Below are 25,380 nucleotides of genomic sequence, written 5' to 3'. Positions count from 1 at the left end.
AAAAATAAAAATCAAAAGATATTTTTTAATTAATGAACTTTTTTTCAAATATTCTGAATGAACCGAGCAATGCGTATTGAACATATCACATGAATAGAGAATGCAGAATGCTGATCAGAACTGGCGAGTCAGCAACATCGACCAAGTATTCGTAATTCCACCCTCTCGCAATGAAACTTTGCAGACGCGAATCGCAACGATGCAGGTAAATATCAAATACGCCGCCGACCGGCAGTTGATTTGCGTATTGTGAGAATGCATCCGGACTGCGTTGCGTTCCGAAGTTGCTGTCGCGTTTGCATTTATCGTTCGTAATTTGTATGTCTGGCCATCGACGTGTGTTGGCGATGTTTCAACCCACACACTCACCTTTAGTGCATTGGCGTAACCAATGGTCAAAATAGCAATAGCAACGGATTGATTGGATTGTATGCGCTGCAGGATACGTGGACAGGGTGGCAGTCGGGCGCAGGTGGGATTCAGGAGTAGAATGAGGGGATGTGTGAGTAGATATCGGCGTCGAAGTAAAAGCGCACGATTGAATAGAGTCGCTCATAAATTGGACGAATTACGATGGAATAAAATGGCCGATGAAAGCAGCAAGCTTTGCATTTGCTTTCGATCTGCTTCCGCAACAAATAAAGCGGACATTGGCTGAAAAAAAAAGGTTGAAAGTGCATTCAATTGATATCAAGTCGTTTGATATCGTTTAGTTTCAAAATAATCAATTTATTGACTGCTTTTTTCAAGGAAGTAAAGTTTTACACTGAAAATAAAGCTTTTACATCAAAGTAGACTGTAATGGTAGGTGCATTACATACTTAGAGTGGAAAAGAATCATTTTCGATGAGTGTAAATATACAGGGTGCCATGTAGTTCAAGGAAATTAGGAATTAGTTTGTGGAAATTAGAAATATGGGTTAATTTGTTTTAAAAATTTGATAAAAATGAAATTTTTATTTCTTTTTGTAATTTAACAAGCAAACAAAATATTTTTTACAATTTTTTCATGATTTATGACAAAGGGGGCTACCAAAAAATTGCAATTTGTGTAAATATTATTCCCGCCAATGGTCGATATCAAATGTAAATATTTAACCAAAACTTTTCACATTTTTTAAATATTTGAATATTTTCCCCGCAATTGTTTGCGCATTGAAAATTGCTGTGATAATGTTTGGCAATTAATTCAGCTTAATAGAAGCTTTGCACAGTTAGTGCTTTAAAACTGAATTATTTCGCAATTAGTTTAAATTTCAATAAATTTTAATTACCTACGTGCTCTGCATATTAGAGCAAACGAACCGATTATTTGCGATTGCAAAATTTATTGTTTTCGCACTTATTAGCTTATTACAAAACAAAAAAAGACAAACTGATAATGACAGATTAATTAGATTAAATGATTTATGTGTGTTTTCCTTATAAATTAAAACACGCATTGTAATGGTTGTTCTTGAATCATTATTCACTTACTAAATTAATACCAAATTTGTTCGGGGAACGGTTGTGGTAATAATTGCTGCTGTCGCAAGCATAGAAAAGCTTTTCCAGCGATGTAAATGATAATTGTTACCTTTTGTGCACGCGTAGTAACTTGCCGGTGACTGGTCTGACTTTATGCGGCTTGCGTGCGCGACAAACAGTCGAAATTCTTGGATGGCGTGACTAGGAGCAGTCTCACTTTTATTTTTCCTTTGCCGTGCGGTTAATAATGGAATCGTCTACGCCGTAACATGTGCGGCTAATAGTCTCGAATGGAAATTCTAGCGTCTAACCTTAACACTGTTGAAATCAGAGCAAACATAAAATTTGTATTTAATTCCCAAGTGAATAAAGTCGACTATAAAATTTAGATGGATAAAAAACCAATTTAAGCAATCTATAAATTTGGGTAGTATTGATTTTCGATTTTAATCAATTGCAAGAAATAAGGGGAAAACCCCTAAAAAGTTTGGAGGAAAAAAGATAAAAATTGTAATGGTTGTTGTCGGCAATGGGGTGAGACGACATGCCCCAATTGAAATGGGAATTTAGGCAATACCAAGTACGATTCAGAGGGTTTACGATCAGATAATGATGCGTTTCTTATTAATGCGAAAGCCACTTTTAATTAGTTCCTGTTGTCGGCAACATTTCTTCACCAAATGAACGAAATGCCCAAGCGTACATACAAACACCTTAATACTCGCCTACGTGCAAACGAAAAAGAAGAGCGATGAATCACAAATTGCCATTTAATTACGATATAGATAGCTGGCGACGTACAACCCTCGCCTCGTGCTAATGCAACATCAATTTTGATGTAAATTTCGCTCCGAAGCAAAACTTTTTCTCCGCGCTCGACGTAAAATATCGTGTCGCTGCGCGTTTACATTGCTTAATTGAATGCCCGGGATTTTTTCATTGCATGTAATCTTAAATTAAGTCTCCGGGAAAAGCGGCGTCACTATTAAAATGAAATTATGCAAATTTCACAAACGCCGGCGTCTCGCTTTACGTCCTCAAGTGGGTTGGCCCGGCGCATCCACCATCCGCAAAACATGCATGGCGAATGCATTGTATCGCGCGGCACAAAGAGAACGCCAGTGCGGCCATTAGCGGCACAGAGGTAAGTGAACATCGAGCACCCGGCAATACTCGCAGAGAGAAAAAACATCATGCGGCAGAATTATTTATAATGCACACGCTAACAAAGCGCACGAAATGGCGGCGCGCAATGCGAACGAATGGCGGCAAGCGAGTATCAACGTCACATTTTATCGTTTTATGGCTTCACAGAGCCCGGAAGACAAACGTCGGCGTTTCAGTTGTTGTATTTTTATTAAAGATATGACCACGTCGTAAAAGGAATGATTTCTTGAACAAAGGATAGAAATTCTAGAGACATTTACCTGAAGGTTTATTTTTAAAATAAGATAGGCAACACACATTACTTCAAAGTCCGCATGCAGCAAAAATTGGCTTTAATTTTCTTTTTCTTTATTATAACCTATAAAACTACATTTTGTATTTTACAAAGACAAATATAGTATGCCATTAATGCACATGTTTGCATCGAAAATCGACCGCATCAATAATTAAACCGTATATTATCCAATTGTTGTGTGAAACGGTGGAAAATTCAAAAACACATTGAATTGCATGTCAAGCTAATCGACAACTTGTCGAACTACATTATCAGTCGTCGGTTGCCTATAAATAATGTTTCACACATTGTTGTTTTCCAGGCGTTTTTGTGCAAAAATTGAATAATTACGAACAAAAAGCAACGAACTCATTTGGTGTCACACGCAGGCCGCCCACCGCGGACTCCAATTACACGAATTTAATTGCCGCGCACATGCGTAATAATTGCGTTTATGATTGATTGATGACTTCGGTTTGTCAATATACGACTACACCACCGAGCACAACGCATGAAAAATTGCCACGTCAGCTTATAACGGTTATTTTCCATATTCCACCAAGCAATGTATCTTTTTTATTTATTGTGCGTGTAAGTTATTTATATAAGCAATTTTCGATAAATTTTCTTTTTGATCTGTTTGTATGGCGTGTGCGAATCGAGAAAGCTGAAAACTAATTTTTACGAAACGGGCGCTTGGCGGTCGTGTAAAAAAATAAACTATTTCGTTCGATTCCCCAAAGGGACGCCGGCAGGAAATGAAATTCATTTCCTTGGGAATTGCCATGGAATCGCAAAGATTGATTCGGTATTAGATATTGTTCCGGTTCGGATTTATCCGGCGAGCATTAGCTTAGACGTAAGCCGACGTTGAGGAGCAAACGACGCACACGACCGCACAAAGAATCGTATAAAATACGTAAAACCCCAAAGAGCAAATAACACGCAGGTGACACGCGGCGGCGTAAAGCAAGCGACACGAAACGCTCGTTCAAGAATTATGACGCAAATGATTATTTATCGATGAAGAATGATAGGGTCTCTCAGCCTGTGCTGACCGAAACAAGCGTCGCATTCTTCGCATCGACAAACAGACCCCGAGGCGAGTTTTATATGCGTGCGTCGTCAGGGCTCGTTTGTTTTATGCGCACGTAACTCGTGGAATCAAGCGAATGGAAAGAAAGTGGATGTCGGAACGGTGGCGAGCGCATAAAACAACCATCTGCTTCTTCAGGATAACGTTGAATTAGAATAGATTTATCGAGGGCGGGGTTGAGTCGGAAAGAACAATTCTCGATTTGCGTCGCTCGTAAAACGCCGGCCAGTCGAAGATTGATCCTCGTCTCGGATATCTTCGCTACGTATTTGACATTCACACAGCTCATTCCCCATCCGGGTATCAAATGGTATCAAATATTTATCATTTTCTATGTGACATCAAATGTTTCAATCTCTGCTGATGATAGTCTCACATTTCAAATTTGGTAATAAATTATTTTTTAGTTTTGCGGGTGGAAAACATGATTTTTTGACTTTGGGAACATAATACACACTTGGTGCATAATAAATGAAGTGTAATGCTGGGGCGTCGGGTTTAATTACGTAATTAATAACCAACATTATCACTTTGCGAGCAAGTCGTAGTTTAATGTTACACATGTGACGTATTACGACATTATGTAGTGTCAGTGGTGGTGTCGTAGATGTTTGGCGAACAATAGTTTTGATGATCAGACCTCGGGGACCGGAATAACCCGATTAGACAATCGCATTTGGACATTTGACGTTTAACGATCAATACGCATCCCAAGCACCAATCGATACTGTATTATCGCATAGCGGATTTGGTACTAAACCAACGCGACACGATATCCTCTCATTTATTAACGCTGATGCTGTTGAATCAAAAAATTTTGACATAAAATTAAGTTGTTCGTTCGGCTGTTACGAGACACGAAACGAGCATTCTTTTATAAATTGCAGATCGTTATCATTTGACGCTTGACAAATAATGATTTATGCATTCGCATAATAGCGACGTCGACTAGGCCCGATATTGATGATCATTGCGTCGTTCGACTCGCAAGCAAACGTAATAGAATCGCGTTATAAATTTGATAAAGAATTTCCGCATAATGGAATTTTTACAATGTACCTGCGCGCAGTTACTCACACAATTGCGACGTAAATAAAATGGAAGAGGGTTAAGGACGACGCCGCCCACAGGTAGAGTAAAGAGAGCGGGATGAAATTTTAATCCGGACATACTCGCTTTTATACACACACACACTCCACTCGATATTATTAAATTTATACGAGCCTCGCGAAAAATTCCTGAAACGCAAAAGTGCCATTTACAGACCGGGAGATTTGTCTTTTTTTCACCTGCTTCAGGTCTTCTTAAGCAGAGGAAACGAGAAAAAAGACAACAACACAAGAAGAAATTTCAATTTACTTAGTTTTAATGAGGTTATTCAAGGTGCGCGCTGGTAACTTTTCCATTCGCACGCGAAACAAACCCACGACAAGAAATAAATGAGAAAGTTTCTTTTTCGGTAAATAAAGGAGGCTGATTAACCTAAACGACTTTGTTCACTAGGAAGTTTGTTCCAGATTTTCCCATCGCGTGGTATAAAAAATGTGAATCATTTACATTTAGCATTCATTGCGTTTTCTTCGAGTAATTGCGATTGCCCTCGGGGAATCACGAATTCCATCCGCGGAGGCAATTGTGGACCAAACCAACTACCTACATGTGAAAACGCAGGGCACAGTCGAGTGGGAGCTAAGAGTGCATGAGTATGAGCACAAATTGCGAAATGAGGTTAAAACGGTTAAAACGAGAAGTCAGGGTTGGGCACGAGTTGCCGAGTTTGAGTTTGCATTCGAAATAGGTACGAAATTCGCGTGTGCTTCATTGAGCAGTGCGCGCGCGCCATGAGGCCAAGGACGCTCTTCCATATTTATCCTATCTAATTACGCAATTTTCGTTAATTAAGTCCAGGGCGCACGTCGTGCCGGGTTTCGCCACACAATTCAAACACACAACGATAGCGGTTAGCCGCTGTCGACAGAATGTAAGTGTAGAGGTGTAGGTTGGCGGTCGGCGGTTCGATAAATTTCATCTTTACTCTCGGACGATTTACCTCAAAAGCACACCCATCACAAACACTCCAATTTGGGCGGGTGCTCTATGCAATCTCATAAAACTCCACCGGGCTCGTTCTCAGTCACTCAGTGCACCGATGAGAGTACGAATCTGCGTCGGACTACGAATCGCCGCAAATCCATACAGAAAAAAAAGTAACACAGCGTGACGGGGGAATATCTACTTTTGGAAAAAGAAACTGCATCGACTTCTTCTTCCTTTGCTCGAATGGATGGAGAATTGCAGTCGGGGGATCGGTTGCAGTCGCAGTGCGCGTGAAGCAATAAATAGGGGCTGCAGGTGTATCACCTAACCCTCGCGCGTCGTATTTCACCATTCCGCCGCGCCACCCTCTGGATATATTGCGTGCGTGATCCTCGCCACCCTCGTAATAGTATCCTCGCAAAATTCCGAAGCCTTGCCGCGGCGAACCGGGCAAACTTTCCTGCGTAGAGAAAGCTAATAATCTTAACGCTTCTCTGATACGTCGCAGACGCACGCGAGCACACGTTTCTAATCAAAATACTTGTCTAAGAATTCCTCCGCCTACGCTCAAACAAAAGCCAAATTAGTTGGGCTTTAGTTTCAACAGACACATTTGGATCCAATGTGCGAAATTCGCGCGTTGTCAATGTAAGATATTATAGAACGGTACTATTGATGAGGATGTACCCGTAATACGCATAATTAGCTCTTGTGTTTCACTTAAATTGAAAGCACACAATGAAAATTCAATAGAGAATAGGTTTTAAGAAAGGTTAGAATTACCATAACCTATAAAGTATCACATTTTAACGTTTACATCATTTATTAACCTCAAAATAGTCTGTTTTATTTTTATAGCGTTTTTGTTGATGAAAACCAGCAGCATTATCAAGTTGCCTTTATTTTCGGCACTTAAGACTACCGAAATAACCACTATAAGATGCCTAATGCCCAAAATGGTTTTAGGACTATTAATCACCGCCCGCCATAATTAACCGTGTTTCGCGTTCGGCAAGGCTTAATTTATTGCGCCGTGGGCCGATAATGCGAAAGCTCATACACCTTAATGACATAATCGATATTAAGGCAATGGTCGCGGAGGGCGATTGGCCAATGCACAACAAAAGCACGAACGCAAACAACCACAGGCCGTGCTCCAACGTTGTTGTTCGCCCACGAATCCCAACCGCGCACGTTCCGATAACAATTAGCAACAAGTACGAGTATCAATTTTCAAGCATCGATTGCAAATTGAACAGTACGATAACCTAACATGAATAAGTAATCCTATTGCAAAGTTCATGTGCTATAATTTTTTGTTGAAGGTTTTTAATTAAAACATTTCTTGCATAGTAAGCGATAAATAATGACGACATTGACTTATAACGCAGTGGATAAATAAAAGACCTTTTCTTCCAACTCGCATTTCGCCCGCGTGCTCATTTCCTATTTATTATTTTCCAGCGGAAAAATAAACTTTTAAAGTGCGCAAGAAAAAAGCGCTAAATTACATAAGCGCGCGCGTATAATTACGTTTTTAATTTGCTCGCAGCGCGTAAAATTTCTTTAACAACAACTGCGCTGCGACGTCAGAAGAACGCTACCAACTTTCGGAGCCGAGTTGTTTAATGCATGTACGAGTATCTGTGAGTACAAAAAAAAGTGAAAAGAAAAAAAAACGCAAACACGTTCCGCTTTGCTCTCCGGCGTCAGGGAGCAAACTCGATACGACGCCGACGGCATGCCTGGAAGTTTTTCCCGCATCCCAGCCGGAAAGGTTTGCGCCACCCAAGTCCGCGACGCGCATAATTGTAACGCGCTGCTATGAAAACCCTTCTTAAATTATCGCTTTGTGCTCCTTGCGCGCCACGCCAGTTCTTGATTCATAATGCAGCCACTTCGCGCACATGCTGGCGGAAGTAATGGTACATTATGACATCAGGAGAGTGAAAGTAACATTGTGCGCGCCGGACGAAACTTTTTCATACGCTGAGCATCTCCTGAACTGTCCCAGGCGGTAGCAGTTTAAATGAAAAACGTGTTTTCATGAGTACGAACAAATTTCTCCCACCAGTAAAACTAATAGAAGTTTATGTGATTGCTACAAGCATGGAGAGGAAAAAAAAAACAACTTGACATACTTTTCAAGATGGTGCTCATATTTTTCAAAATGGCGCTACATAACCTACAATATAATACAGTATAGTACAACTTAGTTGTAAGTAAATATAATCCTGTGAGTTTATTGGTTAAAAAATCGTTAAATATATAGTGCTCAGCACGTGTGGGACATTACGAAGCATTGTAACACACTCTTTCCGAGTAACACATCTATTCGGAAAACAGCGCGGCGTTATGGCACTTTATTGGAAACGTTCGCAGGCGAGCGACCGAATGCGATATCCTCGAGTGAGATTATGTTACCCACGATATATAATTTTCACTTTATTGCTGGAGATATAAATTCGCAGGGCAAGGGCCAGGAAGCACATGTCTGGAATCGGCCATATCTGCCATTGCTCCCCAATGTTTCTTAATGGATAACTATATATCGACAAAGTGCACCGACTCAATTATCATTCATTTTTTGATACTTTTTAAGCAGAAAAATCATAAAAATCAAAATAAAATATTTTTTTATTTTGTATTTAATTAAATAATAATACAACGGTTTCTTTTATTTAAATTTTTAATCTGTGCGTTTATATATTTGAAAAGGTGTCGGACCGTGCCTTATCACCTCTTAGAACCGCGTGTTAAAAAGAATATAAAGCATATAATAAAAATTGCCCTCCGCTTTGTTTGCTCTCCTTCTCAGTGCGAGAATCTCAAGCAAAAAAAGCATTAAAAGGAACGTTTTCGCTTTCATTCTCGCGAGGGAGGTTTTTTTTCGTCGACTATGCGAGCATTTTACGACCGCCTGCTTCCGTGCCGTGTCGCCACGTACTTTAATGATTGATAAATATTTGCGCACCGTTACCGATACAATTCCTCTCTCAATACACACCAACGCCAAGCACTAAATGTGCGTTGCGGTTTTTTTTCCTAGCCGCGCCCTACGAACACATCTTGTAACACTATCGACATCGGACCCGGATCGTTTTCCACGTTCTTTCCCGTCGAGTTTCGGGTTGCGTCCCCGTTGTTGTCCGCCGTCCATTGAGCGGGCGGCATAGATTGGCACAATAAAATATATAGCCTCAGCGTCGGCACGAAATGAACCGATTAAAATGCCACGCACGTAGTCGGGATACTTGCCGTAATAAGTTGACTGTGAATGTCGATAATACATACATACACGCGCGCTCCGATTCGATTCGATTCGATTTCGACCGTCTTCAACGCATACAATGTGTTTGTATATTTGTATCACAATGAACGCATTGAATGCAGGAAAAACTTACTATTGTAAGTTGTTCGGTGGGAAGTATAGATGTTTTGTGGATTTATTCACTGTCGAATTCTCCGTCGACGTTTTTTGTGATTGTTTAATCTCTCAGCGGCGGGTACCCGGTGTATATTTTATGTAGGACACGTTTCATCAATGTTTTCGGACGCTGAAGGAAAATTGTTCAATCAGTACGTGTATAAGTATACAAATCACAATGCCGATACCCGGATTCGAATTTATTTTATTCAATTGTAAAATGTTATCAATTCACGTCAGAATTCTTTGTGGAAAAATTTATTTTTAGATTCAAAATATTTTCTACAAAGAAATAACGTGTTTAAAGTCATTTTTATAATCCTAGTGAATAATTATATTAATTAACAACATTATAGCACTTTTTATTTTCAGTATTTCATGTTCAGTGCTTGTTTATTATTTATCTCATCAAATAGTAATTCCAACAAACTAATATAAATTCCTCCGCTCGACTGTCAGTTAAATATGTTACAAAACGCGCACAGTAACAAAACTTATATTTTACTCGCAAACATTTCCACATTCCCATTCACCCTCTCGGTATCTAAATTGAGCCGATGTCTCGTGTCCATGTAGTGGTTAGTTGTTGTTCAGCCTGTTTTGCTGTTAATACCAGACGGCGAAGCAATTCGATCGTAGTTGAAACTGATGTGAACGAATGCGTATGATAACGTCCGATAGCACTACCGGCGTGCACGTATGTCATTTCCACATATTTCCCAGCAGCAGCCAACAAATAGAAAGGCTGAGGGCGGCTTGGAACGGAGGTTAATGGCGTTTGCTCGGCAAGCATTCGATCACTAAATTATTCATTTAGGTCGCCGCACAAATCATGAATTATGCACGAAAATCGATAGTTTTGTTACTGGCCGCTAGAGTAGCCAGTAAAGTTGGTATATATGTGTGTGTTGTGTTGCCTAGTTTTATACGTTTTGAGGAAATGTGGTAGTGAAGCTTATTATGCGTTAGTAGAGGGTTGGTTGGTGAGGTTTCTTGAAATGTCACTTTGTGTTCACCGCACGCACACAAAAACCGCGGCACGAGGGAAGGGGAGGGGGTGAAAGGTCGATGTTTGAATCAGACTTCGCGATTGTTAACTCTCACGGTGTACAAACACAACGAATTAATGAACTTTGACCTTTATATCCCATTTGTGGTCTATAACTTTAAGTATTGCTTTAATCATTCAGAGTGCTGAATATAGGTTAAGTATTTTAGATGGCAATAAAATACTGATTTAAAAAGTTAATTTGTTAGACTATAAAGAAGGTTATGTTGTTTGTTCCCTGGTTAAAGTTAAAATGTAGTATTTATGTTGTTATTAAACATTCTCCTAACGAAAATCGGAGAAATCATTAGTAAAGTTCTGAGTTGTTCGTAATCTTCATTTTGATCATCAGTAGAAATTACTATCCCGTTGCCAGAACAAAGAAAGCACAACAGTCGACATAATACAAGAATTAATCATTACGAACCCAAGACACTCTCGCCATTGCATTTCGATTAGTGTTTGGCTTAGCGCCCGGAAAAACTAAATGAGAATTTAAAATCCCAAGAAGACTACCACTACTTCTCGATGGTAACCAAAGTAAAACGCGTTGAAAAGCGGTGAATCGGAAGAAACTAGGTCGGGAAAATCAAACAAAACATCGACTTGATTATTCAACGGATTTGCTTATTGACTATTGCCTCCGGCACCGTTTCCGGTCTTTCCGAGCGGGCTCGTTAGAGTTAGCGTCATTTCCACGCGTGTGGCGCTGTTTTGCATTTTAACAAGGTACTCTCACGGCGTTATCTAAACGGTGTGTACGACACACTCTCGAATGTTTTTACAGTTGGCGATATTCATGTCTGCGACGCCTACAGTAATTAAAACACGTACGAAACAGGCGAAGCGAAATTTTCAAGTATAAAATTTGCGCACTGTGTGAAAATGAACGATGCTTTTCGACTTTGACGCGAATCTTTTACGATGTGCTTTTATCGCGAAGCAAATTTATATGTAAATTGACTCCGACTTTATGCGCACAAATTTTTACAAATATGTAAAATATAGAAAATTTACTCCAAAAGAGCTATAAATAGCAAGTTATTTTCACGCTCGAGATGTAGGTACATAATTATAACCAAAATATACAACAGAAAGTTAAATTATCTGAGTGGAAAACAAAGCAAATACGTTCGGGAAATTTTCGATCAAAGTACAAGTACTAAACATACATCGCCCACTCGCCGGAATAAAATGTGAAAATTCCACCTAAAGAAATATCAGATTTCATACGAACGAACGTGATATCGGGCATTGCGAAGAATTTCCCGCGACTGCTATGCCGGAAATAACATACACATGACATACCTACTCCATTCGCGCACACACGCCGACACTCTTGGGAATCTTCATCCTGTGATGCGCGCACGTTTGCGACAGTAATCCGGTCATGCATGCGCCGCGGTTTTTCGTCCGGCTGGCAGCGATGCAAACCGCACGAACGACAAACACGCGGAAATCCATGCGCATCGCCGTGAGCACATATTAAACAGGAAATGTGGCATGTGATGTACACAATGGGTGGGATGATACAGCTAGTCCCAGCGTCGACAGGGCTCCTCTCGACATCGAAGTGTGTATTTTCCGAATCAGTGACGTGCAATTACATACTCAATTTGCATTTCGCTAAACGCAAACGCTCCGGAGATGTTTGTAAGCTACTATTGCCGTTTGTCGAAGTCGCTGGGTATGTGCAAGAGAGTGGAAACGCAAAGCTTACTCGTAGAATCTATTAAGCATATTCTTGGCAACTGTAGTATCGATTCGGTGTTTCGGCTTGATTTGCATTTAAAATAACGCGTTAAGAGACTTTTTGTGCAACAAATTATGCTAAACAATAGAAAAAAACTTATTGATGTTGAATTTAAATAAATTTTTTATTGTCTGCGTTGTTTTATGCTGTTTTTAGCAAGAATTTAAATTAAAATCTGTGTATAATAGTTATTTGTTTAAAATTCTTTACAAAATACAGTTATTTTTCAATAAAATAGCGAAAATTTAATTAATTATAATTTTGTCGTAATTTTCCGCGAATGCAAGCAAAGTAAAAATGCTCGTAGAATTATTTGTCACGTCCATTCTTCGTGCTCACTGAGGTTGAATTCCATCCTCCCCTTGGTAACGTCTAATTAAAAATTAAGATACAAAAACCTCACGTCTGCTTCTCCTACCGTTCGCCATTTTCTGTGTCGCCACGCACACGCGTGCACGTTTTGATGTTTGGCTTGTTTGCTTGTTCCAGAGGTGGAAATTCGCTCGCCGCGATTCACCGGTTCCAGCTGGCTGGCTTTCCCGGCGCTGCGCGGCGCCTACAAGCACGTGCAAGTGACGCTGGAATTGCGACCGGAAGCCTACGACGGCATCTTCTTCTTAACTGGGGAGCGTGACGACATGGCCGGGGATTTCATGGCGCTGCTGTTACATCAAGGCTTCGTCGAATTCAGGTAACGAAATTACGTTCGCTCTCTCCACAGGGCGCAACTGTCGCGCACGTCAATTTCAATCAATCAATTTCGTAATTTCTGCTGCTCTCTCGCTTGGATATCCATCTGCAAACGCGACGTTTATTTGCATATTTGCCGGGGTGTCAGACACGGTTATGATTTACACGTCATTTTTTTGCGCGTCACTTGAAAATCAATTTTTTTGATTTTATTTGTGAAAAATATATTTATTTCAACTTTCAGTCAATTAAAGTGTTAAATTCACTTATAAAAAATAGTCTGAAGTTAAATTTGGCTACAATAGAAAATATTCTTTCATTAAAACGACTAAAAGGATAAAGAAGAGACGATTATTATTCGTCAGGTCTTATAATGGCGCAGTTATTGATTATCCAAAGGGAAAACGGTCGGGGACGTTTCTTTCTTATGATGTTATGTTTGCTTTCGGCCGTTTTCCCCTTTTGGGCGCGAAGATCAAGGCAAACGAAGGGCTTTTAATCCTGTCAGAAACATAACTTTCTGAATGACAAACTCCACAGTAATTGTAACATCAATAGCTGTCTGCTATTCGTTTTTAGTAATTGCAGATGTTGTGCTTTAGAAATTTACTCTTCAAAAGATAAAATAAACTTTTAATTTGTTACATAATGCATAATGTATTAAATGATTATTTTATCTGAACGTGTATGGTGCTGTTTGGAATTTGTAACAAAATTAACTTGGAAAATTAACATTGTGACCCGGTTGGATTAAAGCCCATCGACATGCAATATGCACTTCATGCTGCGTTGAACTTCCATTGAGATGCAATCGCTCGCTCAGTCCAATTATGCCGCTCCGGCATATTGTAATGGCCGACGCATTATCGTCCGACAATGCGGCGCAATAACAACACGCCACCGATGTTCACATTTTTGCATAAAAAAATAATGTATACGCGCGGCAATTTTTCGTCCGTTTACAGCCGCGACACTTTGCACGCGCGCTCGGGGACAAAAAGTTGCAAAATGGAGTGCGACATTCCCGCAGGATAACGGGGCGGAACGTGCGCACCCATGGAAAAATACAATAATACGTTTCGCGGCGTATTTTCACGTCGTAATATTCGGCGCCAACGTCTTACCTACGAAAACAAGCAACTATAAATTCCGAAATTTTTCAAACGTGACACAAAACACACAAGACACATGAAAATTATATTCGGGATGGATTCTATTTTTGAATTACGTTTGATGAATTAATATTAACGACGAGATGGCCATTAATGTTGATTAAATTCAATTTCACGTCTGACCTTCACTTTGCGTATTCCATCAAGACGTAATTAACTTGAATTAATCCAAGAAAATGTATTTGATGTCTAATAAATTGACATCGCAAGCATGGTAAATTAAACAAAGTTAATTAAATTGCAAATTAAACTTTCTAGATGTATTAAAAAAGAGTATCAAATAAATTTCGAGTTTCTTGTGTTGAATTTAAAGACATTTATACGAATATCTTGTGATTCAGCATAATCGGCTTTTGAACACGCATCTTTGGCAGTGACAAGCTCCGGACGGTAAAAGCGAAGCTTAAACATAAACACCCAAAGCTTACTTTAGTACAGCCACTGCTGCTACAATAAATATACACGTCATATACACGCAGCGTAATGCCGACCGCTTTACGGGCGACCATTATTTCGATTTTAATGAATAATCTATGCCGCCATGCGCCATTCGTGGGCTTATAAACGCGCAGCGCAAACACGCAAATAGTGCACGGCGATGAAGCTAGACGAAATTGTGCGCAAGCGAGTAGTGTGTTGCAAAACGAGCGGCGGGACGCGCAATTGTTCCCTCGCAACCCGTTTGCCTCCCGCAAATAATGGCGCAACACAATTATTGTAGATATTTCATTGAATTAATTATGTGGAGGGTTAATGAATGACGCTGCGCGCACATTAGTTGTTGCGAGTTTTAACGCCAATTTATGAAATAACTGCTGTCGTGGGAGCGTGGGAATTATCGATGGCAATTAAAAGCTTGTCACGACCGAATGCAAGCACAAATTATTTCATAATCATGTATTATGAACATATGGCAAATAATTTCGAAATCATTTGCATTATTAGGACTTTTCACTTTGTGCATAAATAAATATTTATTTTACAGCGAAACTTCGACGTTTTTTTTATAACTAGACAATAGATATAAAGTGGTGGTGAGCGCACTTTGCACGCCAACTTTTTACGACTTACTCGCACATTCTAATAACGACTTTGTGCCGTGCAGTAACCTGGGATCGCTATTTCCTCCGAAAATGGACGACGCGTCTCCAGCCAGTGATCAATATTGTGATAAAGCAAGTAGTTTTATAAAGCGTGCATTTTTCAATGTCTCAACGTCACAATGTCTCAATCTTTCATCTCTCAAAATATTTTGTGACAAAAAATTAATTACCGTAGAGTGATGTAATCTTTTAATTAATTATAAATTGCCAGATTAGCATCACTTGCAATCGCAGAGACCTTTCACGTCGTAAGTCTATTATACAGTGCAAGTCCGTGACAGAATCCTTTTAAGGATGAGTCTGCGTCCTGCGGACACGATGCTTTCAAACATCTTCGCAACTAAAATAAGCCCTCAATAAGCCGACAAGGCTGAAATTCATTAAATTTTCTCTGCGCGCTCGTAAAACTCGAAACAGTGCAATCTCACGTTCGCAAATTAACAACCCTCTCAATTGTCGCGAGGAGATGAAACTTTCGAAATTAATATATTTTCACCGCCGCACACATATCGTCAGGTTTGCGGTTGACGTTTCAATGGTTTTAGTTTCATTGGTTACATTGGTAACATTGGCAATCGTCGTCGTCGACGAAAAAAGAAAAGAAAAAAAAACTAAGCGAGCAGTAACCGTAAACGCACGAGAACAACGTGCAATCGTACATCCACGACAAAATGGACTTCGATCCGACGGTCGAGGCGAAAGTCCGAAAGCTTAATGAAAGTTTCCAGCATCAGCACCGCAGCCGTTTCTTACGGACTCCTTTCGAATCGTGATATAAATTATAAGGGATGGCGACTGTTATCGATGGTCGTTGTAATTAAAGCCGTCAGCCATCGGATTTCATTTGTGCCCGAACAACCCGACTGCGTCGCGCCTTAAAGTAACTTCGAGTCGATTTACAGACGTAGTTGCTAGTCGTAGTCGCAACTACTAAACGACATGTACCCAAAACAACAAAAACGACGCCGACGCCGCCGAGGACGAAATCCTGCAGTCGAGATTTAATTACCTCCGTGTTAATTATAAAACAACACCGACTACAGGCCATTGTGTTTGCACTGTACACTGTGGGCGAGGCTTTCAAACGTCTCGAGCTCAGTTTAATGCGATATTAAACTCCAATCTAGCATGTTAGCGTTTTACTTGTCGTTTCGCACGCAGTCGTCTTATGAGGCCGTGAATGCGAATGAAACACCATTAAAACTTTGACACAACATAGGACACTAATAACTTTGTTCAAAATTTTACTTTTGCATGAAGAAAATGAGTCAAATTGGATGAATTTATGATTATATGTATTCACAGTCGATAAAAACAATTAACGTACTAAATAAAATTAAATAAAACTGGTTTCTAAGCATATTTTTCATGAAAATATCACAAAATATGCAAAATGGGGAATTAAGTTAGGTTATGTCACATTTTCAAACGAAATACACTTCATTATTATCCACTCTTGTTATTTAATGTCCTAATTCTTTTGTAGGATTAAATAACGTTTATAAATCAATAAAAACGTAAAATTTTAATATAGCTACGAAAATAGGTTATGTAACTAGTTCTAATCTGCCCCCAATTTGACATATTACACACGTATTAATTTATAAGACCATCCTTCGTAAATCAACGCTAAAAGCAAAATGAAATTTGAATGCGTCGAGATACATTAACATCAATTAACCGGCCGGAATGGGTCGTCACGAACACACACGCAGTGTATGCCGTGAACGTCCGAGCGGATTGTAATCGAGTTGCAACCTGGGGGGCGGCGTATCCACGTACGAGTTTCTGTCCTGTGTGTCTGTGTGTTGGCTCACCTGGCCGCCCTAGGTAACGTCGCGTCGCTCTCACCGGATCGATATGATTGTCTGCCGGCGCGTAAAAGACTCGCCGCTTATTTAAGAACCCTCACGCCGCGTAAAGAACACCCTTGGTGGTGGTGAGCGCCGGCTCTGAATGGTTGCCGATGGCACAATATGAATTTACAACCTGCGCGCCCTCATTGACTTCAATTGCACTGGCATGAGTAATTTTATGGACACTTGAGTCTTAAATTAATTTAACGAACGTGCGCTTGCGGTGCGCTCGTGTCAAAGAACGCGTTGAACTCGTGAACTCGTAGGAAAAAATAACGCATCACAAGTGTAGTAGTGGTGGGTGAGTGGGAGGGCGAAGGTGTTTGTTTGTCATCGTGGATAACATGCTTTGAACTTTCAACTGGAGAAGTACCCATATTCGGCAACAAAGGAAAGTCTTGTAAGTTTCTCTCTACGCTTGCGAGTGGGAAATCCCTGGATAACATGCATGTTGTCATGTTATACTCGCGCAGGTGGAAACGTGTAAACTGTTTTTATGTAGACGCATCGATTTTTATTACGCGAATACTTTGGCGTCACCCATCTGTGATGAAATACGTTCACCCCGAATGCATTATCGACTTCAGATCCGAGTTGTACGCTACACACATTCGTATTCGTCGCTGCAACTTTTCAATAAGTTTTATATTATGCAATTTTCGTGCATTCGACACAATTCGTGCATTCGCAGCCGCCCTCGCGCAGCGTATAAATATCTTTATGATCTTTCGAAAGTGAACTGCACGAAAGCCTGGGGGTGGCAGGCGAACGCTTTGAAAAATTCACGAGCGATACGTTACGCCAAAGCGTACAAAGTTAAATCATACCTTTCGCAAACGTCGAAAATTTTAACTCGCGTGAAAAGGAAACAAAAGTTACGCAAGCGCAAAGTGCGACCGAGCGTAAAAGTTTATTTTTTTACACTCATAAATTATTGAGAGTAAGTTTTTTGTTCTTTGCAAGTTTTGAAAATCAAATTTTTGTTATATATATTCTTATTCTTATGTTATATTTGCTTGTTCAAATTAAAAGTTATACACGATTCATCTTGTTTATTACAACAACGCGCCGGACATTTAGCTTATTTCTCATGAGCGAATAAGATTTATCACCGGAGTGAAAAAAGCATGCGACGCGTAAATAAATCTATCACTTATATGCGAGCGGCTTGCCGAGGCGTTAAGTAATTGGAATTTGTTGCTGCGTTCCAGATTCGACTGTGGGTCGGGCGTCGGCGTCGTGCGCTCCGAGGAGACTGTCCTGCTGAACCAGTGGAACCACATCACGCTGTATCGCCATAGATGGGACGCCTGGGTGCAATTGAACGGCGGCAAGCACGTGCAGGGCCGGTCCAAAGGCCTCTTCTCGCGCATCACGTTCCGCGAGCCGTTGTTCATCGGCGGCGCTGGCAACACTACTGGACTATCGGAGAAACTGCCCGTTGCCGGTGGGCTGAAAGGATGTATTCGACATCTGGAGGTCAACGATCATCTCTACAAGTTTGCGTTGGAGCCGCAGGGGGAGGCCTCTAAGGGTTATGGTATAGGTGAGGAGTAGTCGTAAATACACTTTCGGAGAGTGAACAAGAACAAAGCCGGGTCATAAAATGCTTTCAATCGATATTTAATCGCTTTATTCTTTATGCTTTCGATTCGACTGGGTACATTTGTTCTTTAAAGTCTTTTTCAAAGTCAAATTGAGTTTGATACAATAAAATAGAGTTATTTTAGTGTCAAGAAGCAATTTTAAATTATTACATGAAAAATTTGACGTTAATTTTCCATAATTATTTATTAACCAAAATAAACTTTGATAACTTCTTTAATACTTTAATAATTTTGAATATTTCATGTAATTTTCAACGTATTATCTCTAAAAACATATTATTTTATCATACAGCAATTAATTATTCAAATCTGCAAATAAGTTCTCAAAGCGAATTTTATAATCGTGAAAAAACGAAGCAGACAAGCCGACATGCATAATCATGATTGATCGCTTGCTGCCGTGCAAACGTTTGGAAATCGGATGAACGAAAAAACTAAATGTGTGCCGGCTGCCGCCGCTGTGAAAACTACCCCGACAGCGGTTTTATTTTTTTCTCGGCCAGGCTTGCATTGATTATTGAATGTCTGCGCCGACGCGAAATAAGCACACTTACATCGATTGGATGATTAATTAATGCATTCGCGTCGGCGGCAGGCTCCTCTCGACACCGCCAATTCTGTACAGTTAATTAAATATTTACCTGAGCGTCTACTGCACATCGTAAAATTGGCGAACTCGGGATCGGTATTTATTGTCAGCTGGAAATGGTAACCGATCGCCGGCGTACACCTTGGGAATAACGTTCACATTTATCTTTTATCACATAAAAGTGTGTTGCTGCTTTTTTAGCATTATTTTTTGTTATTTGCAAGCATAGAGTTTATACGAGACTGGCTACAAGCTAAAATTTAACGGTTGATTTGTGCTGAGAGTGCTAAATCTAAAATCAACGCATGGTAACTTTGAAGCAAATATTTGAATAATTAAATTAACGCTTAAAATGCAAAAATGATCATTTTGGCTAATAATTTACCCTCTATTAACCCGTTTTGGGAAGGGTTATCGAAATGTCTGATTGTGTTAATTTTGCAGAGGAATGCACAGCGGATCGCTGCAGCCGCGTGCCCTGTCAGCACGGCGGTAAATGCCTGACCAACGAAGACTCAGCGGTATGTCTCTGCCCGCTGGGCTTTTCCGGTGACCTCTGTGAGATCCGCGTCGACCTGCAAGTGCCGTCCTTCAATGGTTCCAGCCACTTGCGTTACCGCGGGCTGGGTGACGACGCCCTGACCTGGCTGGACCTCGAAGTAACACTCAAACCAAACGCCGAAGACGGACTGCTACTCTACAACGGGCATCGCACTGACGGTATGGGTGACTTCATGGCACTCTACCTCAACGAAGGATTCGTCGAGTTCGCCTACGACCTAGGCACGGGCGCTGGCATCGCGCGCACTCAGCACAAGATCTCCCTTGGGGAATGGCATCAGATAAGAGTGTCACGCACGGGTCGACTGGCGATATTAGAGGTCGATAGTCAACTGCCCGCGGAGGTGATGTCCCCGGGCGCGTTCACACAACTCTCACTGCCGCAGAATCTCTATCTAGGTGGTGCGCCAAACTTTGGGGCCGTTTCGCCCGAGGTGCGAATTCGAAGAGCTTTTGTTGGTTGCGTGCAAAAGGTCACCATCAACGGTAGGCAGATACCGATTCTGGCGGAGGCGCTAGGTGGCGCTAATGTTGACAACTGCCCACATCCATGTGTTGCACGTCCCTGCGGCGAAGATGGCGAATGTATTCCTGAGTTGGACTACTTTACGTGCAAATGTCGGCCTGGGTATAGGGATCAGCTGTGTAGCCGCGGCCCGCCTTCGTTTACCGGCGTCGACAGCTACTTGCATTTTAACGATGCTTCGACGCTTGCCACGCTCGTCTCGGACCCGTTGGACATTAACGTCCGCTTTAAGGTGTCCACATCCGACGGGCTGCTGCTGTGGATGGATTCCGGCTCCGGCGATTTTCTCTCGTTGGGGTTGGAGCACGGGGCGTTGGTGCTGCGTTATACCGTACGGGCGGAGGAAATTGTGGTCGTTCACAACATTACTACCGTCCACGATAATCTCTGGCATCGAGTCCGTGCAGTCAGGCAAGTGAAATTATTCAACGTACTATTACAATCCCATTTGTTCGCTTTAATTTCAACATTTAACCTATTTTTTGCTTTTTGCTTTAAAGACATGTTAAATATTGCATTTTAACATTATTACACTGCAGTAATTTATTAATCCGCTGCACTAATTCGTCCGCGGCGCATTCCCCAATCACGCCTCGTGCATTTTCGATGAGTTCTCAAGAGCTGCCCTTATCGCTCGTTCGGCCGCCGCCATCGACATACTGCGACGTTTTAAAGCAAATGGCACTCGAGAGTGCGCTTGGGGCGGCGGCGCGAGCCTCCGGTCTTTCGTCCCCCAACCTCCCACTTTGCGAATATCTCCAGATAAAAGTGTCGGTAAATCGAGTAAATTCTGATTAAATGGGTTTTTGCTTACGCGCGCACAAAGGCCGAGTCAATGCAATAACGCTTTACGAGATTGCGTACAGAACATTTCCAGATCGCGATTTGCGATTGGCGAAATCAAAAGGCGATGCGAGGTGAGGTCGCATCATATGCCGGAAAGGACGCAAAGCAAGTACAAGTAACAGCCGATCGAACATTTTGAACTAAAAAAGGATGAAAAAACGAAACCGGAAGAAATCCACTGTAATCCTTCATCCCGCTTTCTGTTTGAGAGTGGAATTCAATTCGACGTAATGGCCGTACCTGCTGTAAAACGCACACCGAAATGGTAACGAATGCATAAAACTTTTCGCCGCGCGTAACACTGTTTTGTTTACATTTCGGTAATGCCAGAGACCTGTTTTGCAATTCATTAAAAAGTTTTGCAGCGCGGATAAAACTGGGAAAAATTGCCAACTATCGGTATTTTTCATGTGAAATTTAAACTAAAACATGCTTTACATATTTCCCGGATATTGCAGAATTTTTCTAAGTTTGATTAAAGTTTCGTCTTCTGTGCTTTATACACGTGATGAAATCGATAATGAGTTCATGGGTACTAAAGTTTTACTGAAACCGAAGTTCAGCTCAATATCAAAACTTCTTAACCTTAAAATATCATTTCTATATTCATTAAAAGTTTTTTACGATTCAATTAATTTACTACATCATAACTCGAAATTTTAAAACTATAAAAATTAAAAATATATATTTTAAGAATTGTAGGTTAATTACGAATGTTTTTATGTTTTTAGAATGTAACAAAGTTGTTTCCAAAAGAAGTTAATTGAATTAACTGTTCGCATGTGTTTCTCGTGTCTTGCATCGTTATTTTTTGCGGTTGGTAAAAGCTCTAAGCGCAAAGCGCAAAAGTCCGTAACGATAGTGCGGTGGCGTTAGTTTTAGCCGGGTGTGAATTACTCTGCGAACGTTAAGCATGAGCAATTACTTGAGGGAATTATGCATTTCGGCAGCGGCGCTGTTCGAGTACATATCCGGCCCGCGAGTTGCCGCCCTTATTATGCCGGCATTCAGCAAACTTGCTAAATTACCAGCCCGCGTCTAATTCGGCCCAATGGTTATTATCAATAGTCATGTAGGTTGCGCAAGCACCAGCTCTGCGTGTGTTAGCTTTTATCAGTTCGTGCCAAATTCCAATTGTCTGCTGCGAAAGCGTATTGTGCCATACTTGATTTATAATGAAAGTGTTATCCGCGAGTGTAAGGAAGTTGCCTCTTCACTCACAGCCCACACGTACACGCATTCAGTATATTCGGTTGCCGACTTCTTTGCGGTGTTGAGTGAGGCGGCGCAAAAAAGCGCTTTCGAAGAGTCAAAGTTAGCTGATAAAGTAGTGGTAAACTAGCGGTTGTGGTGGAAGAAATCTGCTAGGGCTTTTAAAGTGCATCACGAGCGCCGTTGCCGCCGCGCCGCCGTTTGCAATAAAGTTTTCATCAGACAAACCGTTTTAGTGCCGGCGCACATGCGAGCGTCGGGTTTACAAAAGTCTTGAGTAAAATCGCTTGATAAGTGCTCGCGCCGCAATCGCAATTTGAAGTGATCGCGATTTGCGACGCGCGGTTTAATACAATCAGAATGTCTGAGCACGTCATAATATTTTTAGGAGATGTTGATTCACCCAAAATCTCCCACATTGATTTTAAATGTTTTTTTTTATTGAGAAAACATAAAAAATACAAAGTTAATCTGATGTCTGCGTGCTTTTTATATTCTAAAATGTGTTTGCATTGTCTGTTACAGAAACGGAGGCTCTGGAATTTTAGAAGTAGACAACGGCCCGACATTAACTCGCCAGAGTGTAGACTTACCACACCCGCGGGCGACGCAAGAAGGCCTCTTCGTCGGCGGCATCCCTGACGTGACGCTGAGCACAGGTGGGCGGTACACCCACGGCGTACGCGGCTGCGTTGCCGATTTGGTGCTCAACACGGATTATCACCTGCAACTCGTAGGTCACACGGCTGCCAGCCGCAATGTCGGCGAATGCGAGCTGTAAACGCTGCATTTTTAATCCGACCACATCAAAAAACCTAACAAAAAAAAACAAAAATGCATTATCATTCTTTTCGGTTCACTAAATTAAAAGACAAAAAACAGCAAAGCAGCCATGCATCGGACGATCTCTAAGTGTAAAATGCATGAAAATAAGAAAAGAAATGAAGAAAAACCAAACGATTTAACTAAATAAGGCTGACTACACTTCGGGAGCTATTAACACTAACGCGAAGTTTATCAAAAGTAACCTAAGGAGTAACATTAAAGTAAGACAAGATCACGACAGTTGGAGTTTGAGCGTGGAGCAAACAATTTCAAGGATGGAAGACCGAATATCGATCGATACGAGAATGAAAGGAGCGACGAAAGCAGAAGCAGGAGCCCACTACGTATAAATGAAAACTAAACAAAACTAAAACAAGTAATAGAGTTAAATAAATATTGTGTGTATAGCCCGTTCAATTCGGGTGTCTAATAAGGATTTGTGTTAGGAGATATTTGTAGATAGGTTGTCTACTTCTTTGAAAGGGCACTCTGAAAAGCACATACCGAAGACCGCGAGCAGTGGCCACTCCGCCACCGCATTATGTTTTTTCTACTTACATTACGTTTATATCTTTTGTATAACTTGTACTGCAGTTCATCAGAACACACTCTATACATATAGAAACCAAAAAAAAAAACAAAGTAAAAACAAAAACACGCAACGTGACGCGATGGAATCAGGATAACGCAATCCTTAGCACAAATGTACCTTACCCACTTTCATCATATCATTATAGTTATTAGTGAAACTTGCGCAAACGAAAAACTATTCTTTGTCTATTACGAACACGAAAAATCAAAAAAGATATCAATGCGACACAACGACACAATTATTGCTACGAGAAGTGCACACATACACCTACACACACACACAAAAAGACACCACAAGTCAATTGTTGCACCACGTTTGTGAGGAATTTATATTATGTATAACTTATGGCGGACGTACTTGTGGCATCCTGATTCTATACAACTACCAGAAGCAAAAAGTCCAAGTCGGAGCGAAACGTGAAGCAAATCTTACAGCAAACTGCATGGAGACATCTCAACCGTTTACAATTATTATTGCAATAAGAATATGAGTAGGTTCTATTCGGTCCAGTGTAAAATTCATATTGTTATATAATACGTATGTATATGAATACCTAATTTGTACAGGTAGTCTAATTTGTGTGTTAAATAACAAATCGCTTTTGACTTAACCTCGCATTTTCATTTGATCCATTTCGAAACAAAATGGCGGCTGGGAATTAAAATCAAAATCCATGTAAGTAGCAATTAAACATTTTGAAGTACAATATTTCAAAATATGCACACAATCAAGTTTTATTGAGTGTTTCTGCTTCGTGTAACACTCACCCGGAGGAAATTCTTCTTCCCCCTAGTTGTAATACCATATAAAGTTTGTTACGCGCCTTTGGAGGGCCTATTTGAAGGCATTTACATTTGAGGCTCAGTTTTCTCGCGCAGGTAAATGAGGGCAACCCTCGAACCCGAAAGTTAATCATCTTTTCAAGTTTGGCCTATTATTAATTGGTAAGCAAAGTTTGAAAGACATCTTTGGTATCTTCGCCTTAAGTATGATTAAGGAGTTGATAAAGTTGCTAAACTTTGTTGCGGAACTGCAAAGTCCGCATGCGACCTTCCCTTGTATGTCAATACAGGAAAAAAAGCTGATTTTAAAAAAATTGAAGCAAAATCATCGAAAATGATTTTTGTTTTCGTAAAATATTAGATTTATGACCTGGCTTCTTGTTTATTCAACCCTTTCTACTCTAAGGGATCACGTGCGAGTGATGTGTTCGGGAATTGATTGAAAGCGGCACTTACACTCGTTTTCAATTTTTCGTGTCGGGAGTGTTGGGAAAACGGTAGCCGGTGAGTTTGAAAAATGTCCGAATGGTTATTACCCTAATATAAGCAAACAGGGCGTCGGATTGGCAAACGTTTGCCGGTGTTTCCAAGGCTGGACGTGAAACGGGCGCATCGGTCATTTCCAGGTTTTCACTATCGACGCCTCGATCAATTCCGAACGGTTCGATGGAGCGGCATGAACGACATGCACAATGCTAACCGGAACCAGCCAACCAACATCAACCCAGTTGGCGCTCGTGACTGGTAACT

At 40.8% G+C, this 25,380-nt stretch overlaps 1 protein-coding gene across 2 annotated transcripts in view; it reads left to right on the top strand.

Annotated features, from left to right (window-relative positions):
• Nucleotides 1-24,458, top strand: part of LOC135798977 (pikachurin-like) — a 41,745-nt gene extending 17,287 nt beyond the window's left edge. For both annotated transcript variants that reach the window (XM_065311983.1, XM_065311982.1), the window contains exons 4-7: nt 12,759-12,960; nt 18,302-18,636; nt 19,731-20,784; nt 22,957-24,458. In XM_065311983.1, coding sequence (XP_065168055.1) covers nt 12,759-12,960; nt 18,302-18,636; nt 19,731-20,784; nt 22,957-23,212 — 1,847 coding nt within the window. In that variant the 3' untranslated portion in view covers nt 23,213-24,458. The remainder of the gene's footprint in view (nt 1-12,758; nt 12,961-18,301; nt 18,637-19,730; nt 20,785-22,956) is intronic.
• Nucleotides 24,459-25,380: the final 922 nt, after the last annotated feature.

This window comes from Atheta coriaria, unplaced genomic scaffold (genome assembly GCF_025399875.1).
Source record: "Atheta coriaria isolate IRGN ID8LTWV9N9 unplaced genomic scaffold, Caltech_Dcor_3.1 hic_scaffold_9_pilon, whole genome shotgun sequence".
Taxonomy (NCBI): domain Eukaryota; kingdom Metazoa; phylum Arthropoda; class Insecta; order Coleoptera; family Staphylinidae; genus Dalotia; species Dalotia coriaria.
The sequence above is the reverse complement of the archived record's forward strand: the minus strand, read 5'-3'. Positions and strand labels throughout refer to the sequence as shown.